This window comes from Canis aureus, chromosome 28 (genome assembly GCF_053574225.1).
Source record: "Canis aureus isolate CA01 chromosome 28, VMU_Caureus_v.1.0, whole genome shotgun sequence".
NCBI classification, from domain to species: domain Eukaryota; kingdom Metazoa; phylum Chordata; class Mammalia; order Carnivora; family Canidae; genus Canis; species Canis aureus.
This window is the reverse complement of record NC_135638.1, coordinates 13,924,670-13,937,996: the sequence shown is the minus strand read 5'-3', so window position 1 is coordinate 13,937,996 and position 13,327 is coordinate 13,924,670. Positions and strand designations below refer to the sequence as shown.

The 13,327-nt window shown below is 43.4% G+C and overlaps 1 protein-coding gene across 4 annotated transcripts in view; it reads right to left on the bottom strand.

The window, feature by feature from the left end:
• ZNF704 (zinc finger protein 704) overlaps positions 1 to 13,327 on the bottom strand; it is a 253,690-nt gene that overhangs the window by 65,398 nt on the left and 174,965 nt on the right. For all 4 annotated transcript variants that reach the window (XM_077876460.1, XM_077876456.1, XM_077876458.1 and 1 more), the window contains exon 3: positions 4,764 to 4,867. In XM_077876460.1, the coding sequence (XP_077732586.1) occupies positions 4,764 to 4,867 (104 nt within the window). The remainder of the gene's footprint in view (positions 1 to 4,763; positions 4,868 to 13,327) is intronic.

Below are 13,327 nucleotides of genomic sequence, written 5' to 3'. Positions count from 1 at the left end.
TCGTGTGCACCCATGTGTGCCCGTGTGCGTGCGCGCGTGTGTACTCGTGTGTGCGTGTGTGCATGTGCGTGCGCACGCATGTGAGCGCGTGTGCACGGGTGTTCGTGTGTGCACGCGTGCGTATGTGCACGCATGCGTGTGCGTACGCGTGTATGTTCGTGTGTGCGCACGCGTGTGCTCGTGTGCGTGTCTGCTCCTGTGCGCGCACACGTGTGTGCATGTGTGTAAGTGCGCGTGTGCACCCATGTGTGCACGTGTGCGTATGTGCACGCATGCGCGTGCGTACACGTGTATGTTCGTGTGTGTGCACGCGTGTGCTCGTGTGCGCACGTGTAAGCACGTGTGTTCGTGTGTGCGCACGCGTGCCCGCGTGTGTACTCGTGTGCGCACGTGTGCGTGTGTGCGCTCGTGTGTGCATGTGTGCGCGCATGTGTGTGCGTGTGCGTGTGTGTGTGCGCGCAGCGGGGGCGCGGGTCTCGGCTCAGGAAAGCGCTTGCCGCCCACCCGACAGTTTGCCACGGTTGGGTAGGTAAGACTGACTCTGAACCTGGGGGGGGATCGCGTTGCTCCATAGTTTGTAAACGGCTTTTTCAATCACACAACAGGTTTTTCCTAACAGTTTTCCTATGTGTGCGGTTTTGTTCGACGCTAGTTTTGCAGGATGACAGTGGAGATTATGTGAAAATAAGAAGAAAAATAAGCTGTGCTTGCTTACAAAGTGTGGGGGCGCTTTGCCTTTCTAAGAAAAAAATCTTGGGAGTAGTCTCCCCCCTCTTCTGCCCCCATTCCCTATTTGAAAGAGAACTTTCTCAGAGGTCTGTGATCCTTGCATGACATTTATAGAAAAAGTCTCCGATGTAAGAGATTAATTTCCAGAAAGTTACCTACAGTCATCTACCTTATTGTAACAGCTTATTCGAACGAATAATAGTGCCCTACATTTGATGAGTGTCTTGCGTCTCCCAGAGCTCACTCATACGATCTCACGCCATCGGTGTCTCCGAGGGAGGACCCTCATGCCTATTTTACAGATGGAAGTCCTGAGGCACCTGGAAGTTAAGTGACCCGCCACATGACCCGTATGTAACTCAGACGGGTGCCGGGCCCAAAGCCTGGTCTACCAGTTGTTCTTCTCCTTCATGCATGTGGGCCTGTGTCATGAGCAGCCTCCCTTGTCTTCAGCAAAGCTGAGATCAGAGGAGAATTTATTGGTAATTAGTACTGATGAGACTGGTGTGGGATTTTACCTTTCCTCTTGTGGGGAAACATTATGAAATGTTTGCTAATGTGGAGAGATCTTTGCTCAGCTAGAAGGTCTTGTCGCGGCCTCTTTTAATCACTGAGGATTTGCTTTATCTTTCAAGATGCCCAATCCTAATGAGTGTTTGTATAAATTCTTTCTAAAGGATAATTTCTCCTTCATATTTATGTACATTCTGAATATATTAAAACTATATTCTAAGTACAAGGGGGGAAAAGTCTCAAAATGCCTCATTAAAAAAAAATGCTGCTAACATCTGTGTAGTTAGTAATGAAGACAAATGGTAGACTTGGATTCAAGGGAAAAGTTCTTAACCGCCTTACGTAATTACGGATTGCTAGCGTAGAGATTCCTCAACTGTGTCAAACAAAAAGTTCACTGAGTGGACTGAAGTTTGACGTTGAAACAGCAGGAGTAAGTCATCCATCTCATTCAAGCAAGGCTCTAACAGAATGCAGTGGTCATCTGTGCGGGCTCACACCTTGCCAGCCTCAACAAAACCCAACTTAGCCTCTCACCCCTGCGGTCTACACAGAGACTGAGGCACTGATGGGGCCCGAGTCACCTACTGTAAACAAGGAAGCTCCATTCACTATGACACGGTTTCAAGGGGAGCCTAATGTAGGGCCCTAGGTAATATTACCTGCAGTGACAATTACTTGGCACGGCCGGCTTAGGAGGCCTGTAAATCTACTGTGGCAAGCACCTGAAAAATAAAGTAAGTTCACGGTGCTAGATGTGTAGTCATGCTAGGTATGAGTGACAGGAATTTATTCTGAAAAGCAACTACTATCACGGCGTGGCTACACTGCTTCATGTCAATGCCAAAAGTTACCTTGTTTACTTGTGAGCCACCTTTCCTTTAGAAACACTATTTAAACAGAAGGACAATGTGATATAGAATTAAAGTTTTCAAAAAAGAAGTCAGAATCAGTTCAGAGTGTTTTTTCTTTTCTTAAACAAATATTTGCCCCCAAATGCAGACACACACTGCTGGACTCTGTCTTTGCAGACCCACATCTGGACAAAACGATCCTTCTCAGACCCAGGAAAGGAATACAACACTTTTCAAAAACTCACCGACATACGGTAATTCTGGATATAATCTTGATTTCTAAAGAAATGAACAATTCCTTCATTTTCATAAACTGCTTTCCCTTTTAAAAAATTTGCTTCCTTCCAAAAAAAATTTTTTTTGCTTCCTGTTGTATACTAAACGGGAGATAATAGACATCTTGAGATTATTAATTGGGTAGTTATTTTTTTTTAGATCATAACAAACACTGAATTACTTTCTTTATAACTGCTAATAAAGTTTTCATTGAAGAAGTGAAAAGTTTCTTTTGATTCTAACTTTTTAATACAGAAGAACATTAAAGATGTTCTCACTTTAAAAAAGACTACAACGGTAAAAATGATGATTATAGCAAAAACATAATTTTTTTTCCTCTGCAGTTCCTTTTTCCTCTGTTGGGTTTTGGAGATGCCTTCAGTTTGGGGTTTACTGTAATCTCTCTGTAGAGGCATTGCCTAGCTGAGAAAGGTAAGTCAGGATGCCTGTTTGCCAAGAAGCCCGGAGAAGGTCAGGTCATTCAACGGGGATGGTCAAGTTCATTTCCAGAGCACCTTACACCCCAGTTGGATTAGAGTAAGGGCTGGTGAAGACTCACTGGATGTTTAGCATATTTATTTTAACATCTCATGCTGAAAAGCAAATTATGTGGGAACCGTGGCTCAATCCCATAACCGACTACGCTAGAGAAGGTTTTCCCTTGCTGGAAAGTTTCATCAAGTGCACTACATTTCAGTGAACTGCAGTCTGGCTTCCACCCATGGCTGGCCCACTGTGAAGGCTCTAGCCAAAGCCACTGGTGACCTTCTACTTGGTACAGAATTCAGTCCTCATGATTGACCTTCGGTAGCACCAGAGGCTCTCCTTGAAACATGCTTTTCCCTTGACTTGCATGGAACCACACTCTCCTGGTTCTCCTCTAGATCTCTGGGGAGCCTGCAGGCTCCCCTCGGGCTCTTTTCTCTCTGCTGGTCTCTTACATGATGATGGGTCTTACCATCGGCCTTAGCCACCTTCTCGTCACACTCTACCTCTACACAGCCCCCTTGAGGGGATCTCATCTCTTTCCCTGGCTTCACCATGATGCCTTCCAGTCCTGCATTATCAGCTCGGTCTCTGTCCTAGATTGTACCCAAATCCCCACCAGACCCGGACCCTTTGAAGGTCCTCAGGGTCTTCCGACTGAACATGTTTCAGACTAAACCTTCATCTTGTTCAGCAGCCCCGCTTCTTCCCCTAACAGTCGCCCAAAGATCTATGTCTCTGCTCTGCTTCCTATCTCAGGGAGGAGCCTCCTCCTGATGGCCTGGAAGTCACCCTTATGGCTGCCTCTCTTTCATCTCTCACCAAGTCTTGTTGATACTACCTGCTTCACCATTCTCATTTATGTCCTATTCATCCCCACTGTGACCACCAAGGTCCAGGACACCTGTAGGGTTGTGTTTTTTGTTTTTGCCTATAATCCGCCTCATAACTTTCCAGGGCCTACCACTTAATAGCTATCCTATTGCCTCAGATTAATGTCCAAACTCCTAGCCAGGAAAACATGGCTCCTCTTGATCGATTTGGGTCATGTTCTCCAACCTCATCTGCTGCCCTCCTGATTTAGCCTATGGAATTACGTGCGCCAATATTATATCCTAATTAAGATGGAAGATGTGGAATCAGAAAGATATCCACATATCTTTGGGGATTGGGGATTTTGGCTCTGATATTTACAAGGCAGTTACCCCTCATTTGCCTCAGTGTAAAATAGCGATCGTAACATCTCATAGAGTCGTTGGGAGAATTATATGAGATGCAGTAAGCTTAGTACTTGGCACACAATGAGTGCTTAATGAATGCTAGTCATCAATCTGATTGATAGGTTTTTTTCCCCCAAAGAAATTGTACAATATGAATGACTGAGTACGGACAGTTTTCAGTGATGTTTCCAAACCATCAAGTATGGTACCTAAAATCAATATATATTGAATGAGTGAATGCACTACATACTTATATTTGATTAATTTTATTATTCTGTTAGGATAATGCTTTTTCAAAATGTTTAATATTCAGAGTTCTTTGACCCAACCGCCTGTCCAATGGACCAGAAATAATGCTGGTGAAAATAACTTCATTGGACCAATCTCCATTTATCTGGGAAAAAAGGAGCACAAGCATTGAAAGTTGTGTTCTGGAAAGGTGCTGGAGCTCAGTAAATGTGAGTTGAGTGGATGGAGGTATGAATGAGATGCTGTGAAGTCCCTGGGAAGATGAGGGGGAAGAGGATAGTTGTGATGTCTCCATTTCTCCCACATTTCCCCTTGCTTTCTGCTAATGGGTGACAGTTAACTGTTTATTGTGTTGGATAGAAATGAGGTCCCTCAAAGAGAGGCTCTGCTCTTGCTGTCAGGGGGCCCTTCCCTATGCCCCATATCCCAGGCTTACCATTCGGCCGCACAGGAGGGCTTCGAACCAACGGGCTGGTAGACAAACTGGTTAGTACCATTGCTGCTGTCACTTTGTCCATGTCCAGTTCCTCCGAAGATTTCCTGTAAAACAGGGAAGGGGGACACTGTTACCTGTGCTCACTCTGAGCCTATTGTGGGCCATGTGCCCCACATGTACCATGTACCACATGCTACTACACACATTTACACCTTTAACGTTATCCTCATAAAATCCAAACTTTTGTTAGCTTTATTGTACAGATCAGAAATTCTGCTGAGAAAAAAAAAAAAAAGAAATTCTGCTGAGGCCCAGAGGTTAAGTGATCCAGTCGAAATCCTACAGTATGAAAAAGAGAATGGTTCATTCATTGGCTATTCATCTAACAAGTGTTTACTGAGAGTGCACTATGAGTTAGACCTTGTTCTAGGCACAGATGATGCATGGTGAACTACAGACAAGGCTGGTGGGGAGAAACACAATTACCAGTAAACAAACAAAAAGGAATAGAATAATTTCTGATAGTGACAAGGGCTATGAAGTATATAAGGAGGTTGACATGACAGTTATTGAGGGTGGTTGCACTTAAGGTGGCCAGGGATGGTTTCTCTGAGGAGGTGACATCTGAGGTGAAGTGTGAAGGGGGGGGGGGCAATCAGTTTTAAGGAGGTAGGGAAGTGCCCTCCAAGCACACAGGACAGCTATGTAAAGGCTAGGTGGTGGGAATGGTGGGTAGTTGAAGAAGGATCTACTTTTGGGGAGAAGGGTGCAGAGCTGGTCATGTGGGGTCCTTTGGCCATGGGAGCTGTTTCAATTTTATTCTAAGTGGGATAGGAAGTCACTGGAAGGCTTTACACAGGCCTAGTGACATAATATGATTAAAAATAATGATCTGAGCTACTATACGGAGAAGGGATTTTAGGGAAAGCAGACTAGGAACAGGGAGGCCAGTTAGGAGACAATTGCTAGGAATCGGGATAAGAGGACATAGTGGCTTGAGCTAGGGTAGGGGCAGAGGCGCCTGATGGGGCAGGACCGGCTGGAGCACCGAGCGTGGGAGATGAGCAAAAGGGAGCGCTCCAGGATGGCTCCCAGGTGTTTGGCTTGAGCATTAACTAGTGCCATTTACTAAAATGGGTGGCAGTGGAGGAGAAATGCAATGAGAGGTGTCTACACTCCAGTGCTGTTTCACCACACTCTCCTACAGGAAGGACAGGTGATAGGAGTAGTTACCATGATATTCAAGTGAAGAGCCATCTTCACTGACATGAAGAGGTCACTCTGGTTCATTACTTTTGGCCAGTTAACCCGAGGGAAGGTTCGTAAGATAACGATCATTGAGAACTGGAGCCAGCTTGCTGAAGCTGATTTCAATAAAGAAGTTAGTATCGAGAGGCAAAAATTTATGTGGTACAGTGGCATCAGATAAATTGTACCACCTCCTGAGAGATGAACATTTTCAAATTAGGGAACAGTCAAAGACGTACAACAGAGGATTAATAAACCATATTGACCAACGAACGCCACGTTTACCAACGTGGCTTACATGGATGGTGTGCTGTATAATTTTTAAAGCAGTGAACTCTTAGAGATGGAAACTTTATAGCATCACTTCACAATACACAGGGAAAAGAGATTCGTAAATTGGAGGAAAATCAAATTGTTCCCCAATTTGGGAGGGCTGCTCGATTAATTTCATCATGAAGTTATTAAAATTATTACAACCTGGCTCTCCAATGTCCATGACGATGCTAATTACTGAACAAAGCTTACCCTTTTTTTTAAAATAAAGATTTTATTTATTTATTCATGAGAGACAGAGAAGCAAAGACAGGCAGAGGGAGACAGGTCCTCGCAGGGAGCCTGATGTGGGACTTGATCCTGGACCCTAGGATCACACCCTGAGCCAAAGGCAGATGCTCAACCACTGAGCCACCCAGGCGTCCCCAGAACTTACTCTTTGAATCCAAGGTACCAAAAGATGAGAGTCTTTCAAATTTTCTCATATAGTTATTCTCAAAGCACCTTACCCTCTTTTTTGGCAAACTCTTGTATCAAAAGACACATTAATTTTTTTTTTCAGAGAATGGTAATTAAATGCTTCTAGAAAGCAAGCTTGAGAGTACACAGTGAAATTCACTTTGCCAGAGTTTTCAAGACAATCTCATATACTTAGGGAAAAACCTGCTCATTCATTTGGCACACAATTAAAAGATTTTACAATATCCATAATTGACTTGATCCTCATATTTGGGAGTAAGGGTGATGCCAGTTTCTTACAGAAACAAAGCCTCTTGAAACAGGAACTTAAAGTGCCTTAAGGTGATTTTGAGTATTTTGTTGTTTCATTCTCCCACGTAGTCATGGTCACGGGGGAAGGAGTAATGGGAGGCCTTGAAGGAGAAAGGTTTGCTCCACACCGAGCTCTGTAAACTGTGGGGCTCCTCTGACCGGCTGCCATCCCCCCAGCCCAGCCGTGGCGATCACTCCACACCAGTGGGGGGCACACACAAGCAGGCTGCTATGACATCTCTTTCCACACTGAATTACGAGAGAGGCTGATTTCTGTTTCCAACTGTCAGTCTCTTCTTTTGCTTATTAACAAAAGGCTGGAGAACCAGGAGAAGCAGCCATGAGTTGGCACAGGGAAATGACACGATTGTAGGGAGAAGGTGCCCCTGCCCTCTGCCCTGATTCTAAAGGGACTTGCTATGCAGGCACGCCTTTTTCCTCTCCTACAGCTCCGTTTCAGGAACATTCATTTTTCCTTCCTCAATCTGCTTTGTATCTTTTTGGATTTTTATTTTTTTATATCTAAGGCGAACATTCTGTTTTAGAGGTCTAAATGCCAGTTAACTTCAAAACTCATTTATGTGTTTTTTAAACATGAAGATCAACAGAGAAAGTATCATTAGAAAGTAACCACGAGAGACTCTTAACTATAGAAACAAACCGAGGACTGCTGGAGGGGTGTTGGGTGGGGGGACGGGGTAACTGGGTGATGGGCATTAGAGAGGGCACGTGATGTGCTGAGCATTGGGTGTTATATATGCGACTGATGAATTACTGAACTCTGCATCTGAAACTAAGGATGAGTATACTATATGCTGGCTAACTGAATTTATTTTTATTTTTTATTTTTTTGGCTAACTGAATTTAAATTAAAAAGAAGGAATTATAATTTTTTTTTGCATTGCCAAAATCTACAGTACTTTTCAAAACAATTATTGAGTGTCATGAACTGGATTTCTGATGAAGAGTGAAAAGAGGAATAAACATTAGTATAATCAGAGCATTTTTTTTTTTTACTTGGATTACCCTTGACTTTCCCACTGGCTTTGGAGATCATGAACAACAACAGTAACCAAAAATCAAAAGAATATATTGTTACTGATTCAATTAACCTGTATGTCTCCTAGAGTATTTTTATTATGCTATGTGAAATGTTACCAGATGATATGGTCTTGTGCTGAGTTGTGTTTTTGTTTTTATCTTTGTTTAATTTCTTTTGGTACAGTACTATCTAATTACTGATTAATTGGTGCTGCAAATTCAAATCCTTATAATTAAACATGAAGAGATGATATACAAAGTAGAATTTGTTACACTTTGAGAAAACTGCTGCAAAGCCCTTCTGGTAGATTTAGATTTGTTGAGAGGGGGAAAAAAACCCTCTAGAAGTGATGTTAAATATTCTTTCCTAATTTGAAATTGAATCTGCTATTGAAAACCTTATTAATCATGTTTGCAAAAGGCCAAGAGCTTTCTCAATCTCTTTTTTTTCCCCCCAATTAATCTTTCCTCTCAGACTTAGTTGAGTATTATGGAACTTAATAATACTTAAATTAAAAAAATAATATTTAAATTCATTGAAAATAATAGTAATATTTGTTGTCATTCTATATATGATTTGTCCCTCAGATTGACCTGATTTGGATGGATGAATAGCATTTCAAGATGAGAGACACACATTTCAGGCAAGAAAAGAGTCCTATATGAAGGATGCAGTGGGTGATGAGAGAGGACAGAGCCTGGGTCGGTTCATGGGGTCCCATGTGCCAGGCTAAGTGGTGTCACTAGCGAGGGACCCTTGCTTACAAGGCCAGCTATTGTTTATGTCGTATTCTTTTAAGCAGAGAGAAGCCATTGAACATTCCTGAACCTGAAAGAGAGAGAGAGATAATCAATCTGTATTTTAGAAATGGATCAAAATTGAAGATGTATGGAAGATGAAGAAACTAAAGGTGAGCTATTTAGCTATTTTTAGTGAAGTCTTAACCTAAACTCAAAGTATCAGATGAAGCAACAGCTATTCCTCTATGAAAAGAATATTTAGTCTATGAGTACAGAACTCCCTTGATATCTGCTAAGGATGTGCCTGGACCTCTCTGGGAGAGGTGATAAAGGTAATGGTTAAGAGTGTAGGCTCTGGGGTTAGTTAGGTCATGGAGCTTCAGCTCGACTCTCTGCCATTACTAGCTGTGTGACCTTGGATGAATCACATGACATCTCTGAATCTCTGTTTCTTCATCTGAAAAAGGAGGATAAAAATAGATCTGTTGAGAAGATTAAGTGGGAAAACATACCCAAGCACCAGCACACAGCCTCATCCCTTGTCAGAGTTTCATAGACGTTAGCTATTATTAACCTTCAAATTCATGAATATGCCCATAGCATATATCCCCCGTGAAAGACGGCAGTGTTACATTGCTTCACTTGCTCTTATTAGGCACCAGCACTAGCAGTTGTTGCCTTTTTTTTTTTTTTGGTGGTGGCGGTGTTATTTTTCATAAAGAACAAAACTGTTTTAAGTTCTTAGGAATTACTCTGTAAGAGGTGGCAACTGGCACATGGAGGAGCAGCTGCTGGGTCCCTTGCTAGAGCTTCACGTTGATGCCTTGGCAATGATCCAGCTCATGACGTCATGGCCCTTGAGGACTGTTCACAAATAGCCATAGCCTGGAAGGTGGTTTGGAGTTTATGTTTAAGAATTTCTGCCTCCCATTTCGACTCTTGGAGTGCTAGCTCTGCGCTAGGGGCTCTTCCAGAAACTAGAAGTACAGTCTGAAGGAAAAATCAGGCAGTTTCTGCCTTCCTGAGCTCTAGTCTATTGAAAAACCAGTTCTGGGACACCTGGGTGGCTCAGTGGTTGAGTGTCTGCCTTCGGCTCAGGGCGTGATCCTGGAGTCCCGGGATCGAGTCCCACATCGGGCTCCCTGCATGGAGCCTGCTTCTCCCTCTGCCTGGGTATCTGCTTCTCTGTGTGTCTCATGAATAAATAAATAAAATCTTAAACAAAAAAAAAAAAGAAAAAAACCAGTCCTTAATCAAACATATGACAAATAAACATTAAACAGTAGATGGGACAAATGCCAGGAAGGAGTGGTGTGGATTTGATGAGGACCTATCTGAGACTGCCAGCTGAGGGGAGACCTCTTGGCTAGGGGGAGACCTTCCCACCGAGGGGGACTGGCAGCGAGCACTGGTGAGTTGTGAGTGAGCTGTGGGCTGGGTGGAACAAAAAGTATGGACAAGGCCGCCTTTTGAAGGAATAGAAAGGCTGAGCACGGTGTGTTGTGCACTTGGAGAGGGGACGGCCCAGGTGGGGTCTCTGAAGTCCTGTTCAGGTTTTAATTCTTATCTTAAAGGCCCTGGGAATCACTCAAGTGTTTCAAGCAGAGTGGGGTTGGAGAGGTCAGGGAGGTTGGGGTGATGCTATCAGATTTATTTTCCAAAAGCTTGCTTTGGCTGCCGTGTGGAAAATGAGTTTCTTAGTTTGACAACCAGTCTTTTATCTGAGGACCTGACTGCCTGCTGACTGTGGCAGCAGGTTGCAGAATGACATCATCTGCGACATGAAGAGGCAGTCAGGAGAGTGCGCAGCACCAGCGGCCTCGGCCCCAGGCCGTGGGTCTTATGCTGGCCTGGCCCTGGGCACTCGGCCGTGGCCTTGCTTACAAGGCCAGCTATTGTTTATGTCGCAAGAAGCCTTTTTTTCTTCTTTTGAGCCACTTCATCCTGAATGCCATCTGTTTGGAGGGTGCATGCAAACATGGTCTCCCCTGGCTAACCCACCAGCTAACAGAGAAATGCTTTACATCCTGGAGAGCCATAAAAGACATTTATCTGCAATTAAAGTACTGTAGTAACAAACGGAAATAAAAATGAATAATACATTCGTTAGATTAGCACTAATCCAGTTCCTTAGCAACTACCGAAATCTGCTGTCTAGACCAAGTTCAATTACTTTTAAAACTTGTAGTAATACTAAAACGAGGAATAAAGTCTGAAAATAAAATCTCTTCAGGAAGGCCACAGTAACCATCGCCAATCTTAGAATTCTGGGAAAGCTTTTACTAAAAGTTTGGAAAACTGGATTCAGTTAACTTTTAAATGTGATTAAAAAGCATGAGGCTTGGGACGCCGGGGTGGCTCAGTGGTGGAGCATCTATCTGCCTTTGGCTCAGGTCGTGATCCCAGGGTCCCGGGATCGAGTCCCACATCTGGCTCCCCAAGGGAAGCCTGCTTCTCCCTCTGCCTGTCTCTGCCTCTCTCTCTCTCTCTGTGTCTCTCATGAATAAATAAATAAAATCTTTAAAAAAAAAAAAAAGCATGAAGCTTTGTTTCCTCTCTCAAGGTAGCCGGTAGCAAAAGTGGTCAATGTTAACTCCTCCAATTTAAATTTAACTGTTTCTTTTAAGACTATAGGGAAGATTACAGAAGCTGCCTATTGCAATGAAGTGTCCCATGGCCTTGATCAAACAAGATGGGAAAATTAGAGCAAACACATCATAATACATAGGCAATATAGACCAGTACTTCTAAAGCTGCCCGTGGTGAAGGATCATTTTGATTTTTTTGATTTTTAAAAAAATTATTTAAATTCAATTAACATATAATGTATTATTGGTTTCAGAGGTAGAGATCAGTGATTCGTCAGTCTTATATAATATCCAGTGATTGTTACAAGTGAAGGATTATTTTATTTTACTTTTTAAAGATTTTATTTACTTGAGAGAGAGACCACAGAGACAGAGGCAGAGGGAGAGGGAGAAGCAGACTCGCCACTGAGCAGGGAGCCTGATGCAGGGTCACATCCCAGGACTCTGAGGTCATGACCTGAACTGAAGGCAGAGGCTTAACTGACTGAGCCACCCAGGAGCCCTGTGAAGGGTCATTTTAAAGAAATCTCTAATCTGTCATGGATTGATACTTCTGTAAACTACAGAAAAGCCCTGGCCCATGGCAGTTGGGGTTCTATCATCCTGCTACACGAACCTGTAAACTATTGCTTCTCCTCAATTTCTACACCTAGGTCATGGGGAACTGGTAGGAGAGTTCGTAGACTGTCACTGGCCCATGTTGAGTAGCATGGAACCAGGCAATTGCTTTGATACCCAATTCATTTTTTCCCAAAAAGACGATATTCAGTCCTGTTCCTTTCTTTCTCCCACCTGCTGCTCTCTCTTCTTGGATCCTCCCACTGTGACTTCTCTCCTGGCCCTTGTCACTCTGCCCACTGGGCTCCATATGCCATTATGAATAGCCACTCACTTACCCTCTCCCCTTTTACTGTACCTGGGCTTTCCACCAGGGTCACTCCTCCTTCTCGTTGGAGTTACCCTGTCACCACCACTGTTGGCCTTTGACCTGCCTCCCCTAAACCATCCCTCCCCTTGAATGCAGAAACCCGGGTCCCCAGTGGCTCAGCTATGCAGCTGTTTTTTCTCTCTCCCTGTTTGAGCATTGACCAGAAGGTCTATGAGCACCTCTCTCCCCTAAAAGTCACCAAATATTTTGGCACATAAATTATAGCCATTATTGGGGTGCAGTTGGTTAAGCATCTGACTCTTGATCTTAGCTCAGATCTTGATCTCAGGGTCGTGAGTTTAAGCCCAGAGTTGGGCTCCTGGGTGGGTGTGGAGCCTACTTATTAAGAAATATTATAGGCATTATGTTTACATCATCTGGAATTATGATCCTGGGGATATAGTCAAAGCATCCCACATCCTAACTTTGTAGTTCCTGTTCCCTTCATACCAACAACATTCAGCAGAGTCCTGACCTTGATGGGAAGGACACCACAGTCTGATGGACTAGGGTTTAATTCCCCAACAATTGCATTTACCAGCACAGTGATGTCAGGCACATCATGTAGTTTTGTATAGCTTCATGTTCCTCATTTATGACATGTGAACGATAATAACAGCAACCTCATGAGGTTTTAGAAGAATTAAATAGTATGTGTAAAATATCTGGCATATACTAAAGACTCAATTAATAGTCATTGTGTTCATTATCCCTTCCCCAAACTCTTATTTCAGTGAACTGTTCTCCAATTAAAAACCCAAATTTTATCTACTGAAGTATTTATAGGTGAAGTAGCATGAAAATTAGGATTTGTTCTAATACACTACAGCCTCCCACTCTCCCGCCCCCAAAAATGTGAGTTGGAGGATGAGTAGATGAAGTCGAATGGGTAAAATGCTGACAACTGTAGAAGCAAGGGGACGGGCACTGAGTGCTTCATTGGGTCATTCTCGCACTTCTGTGCTCACTTGAAG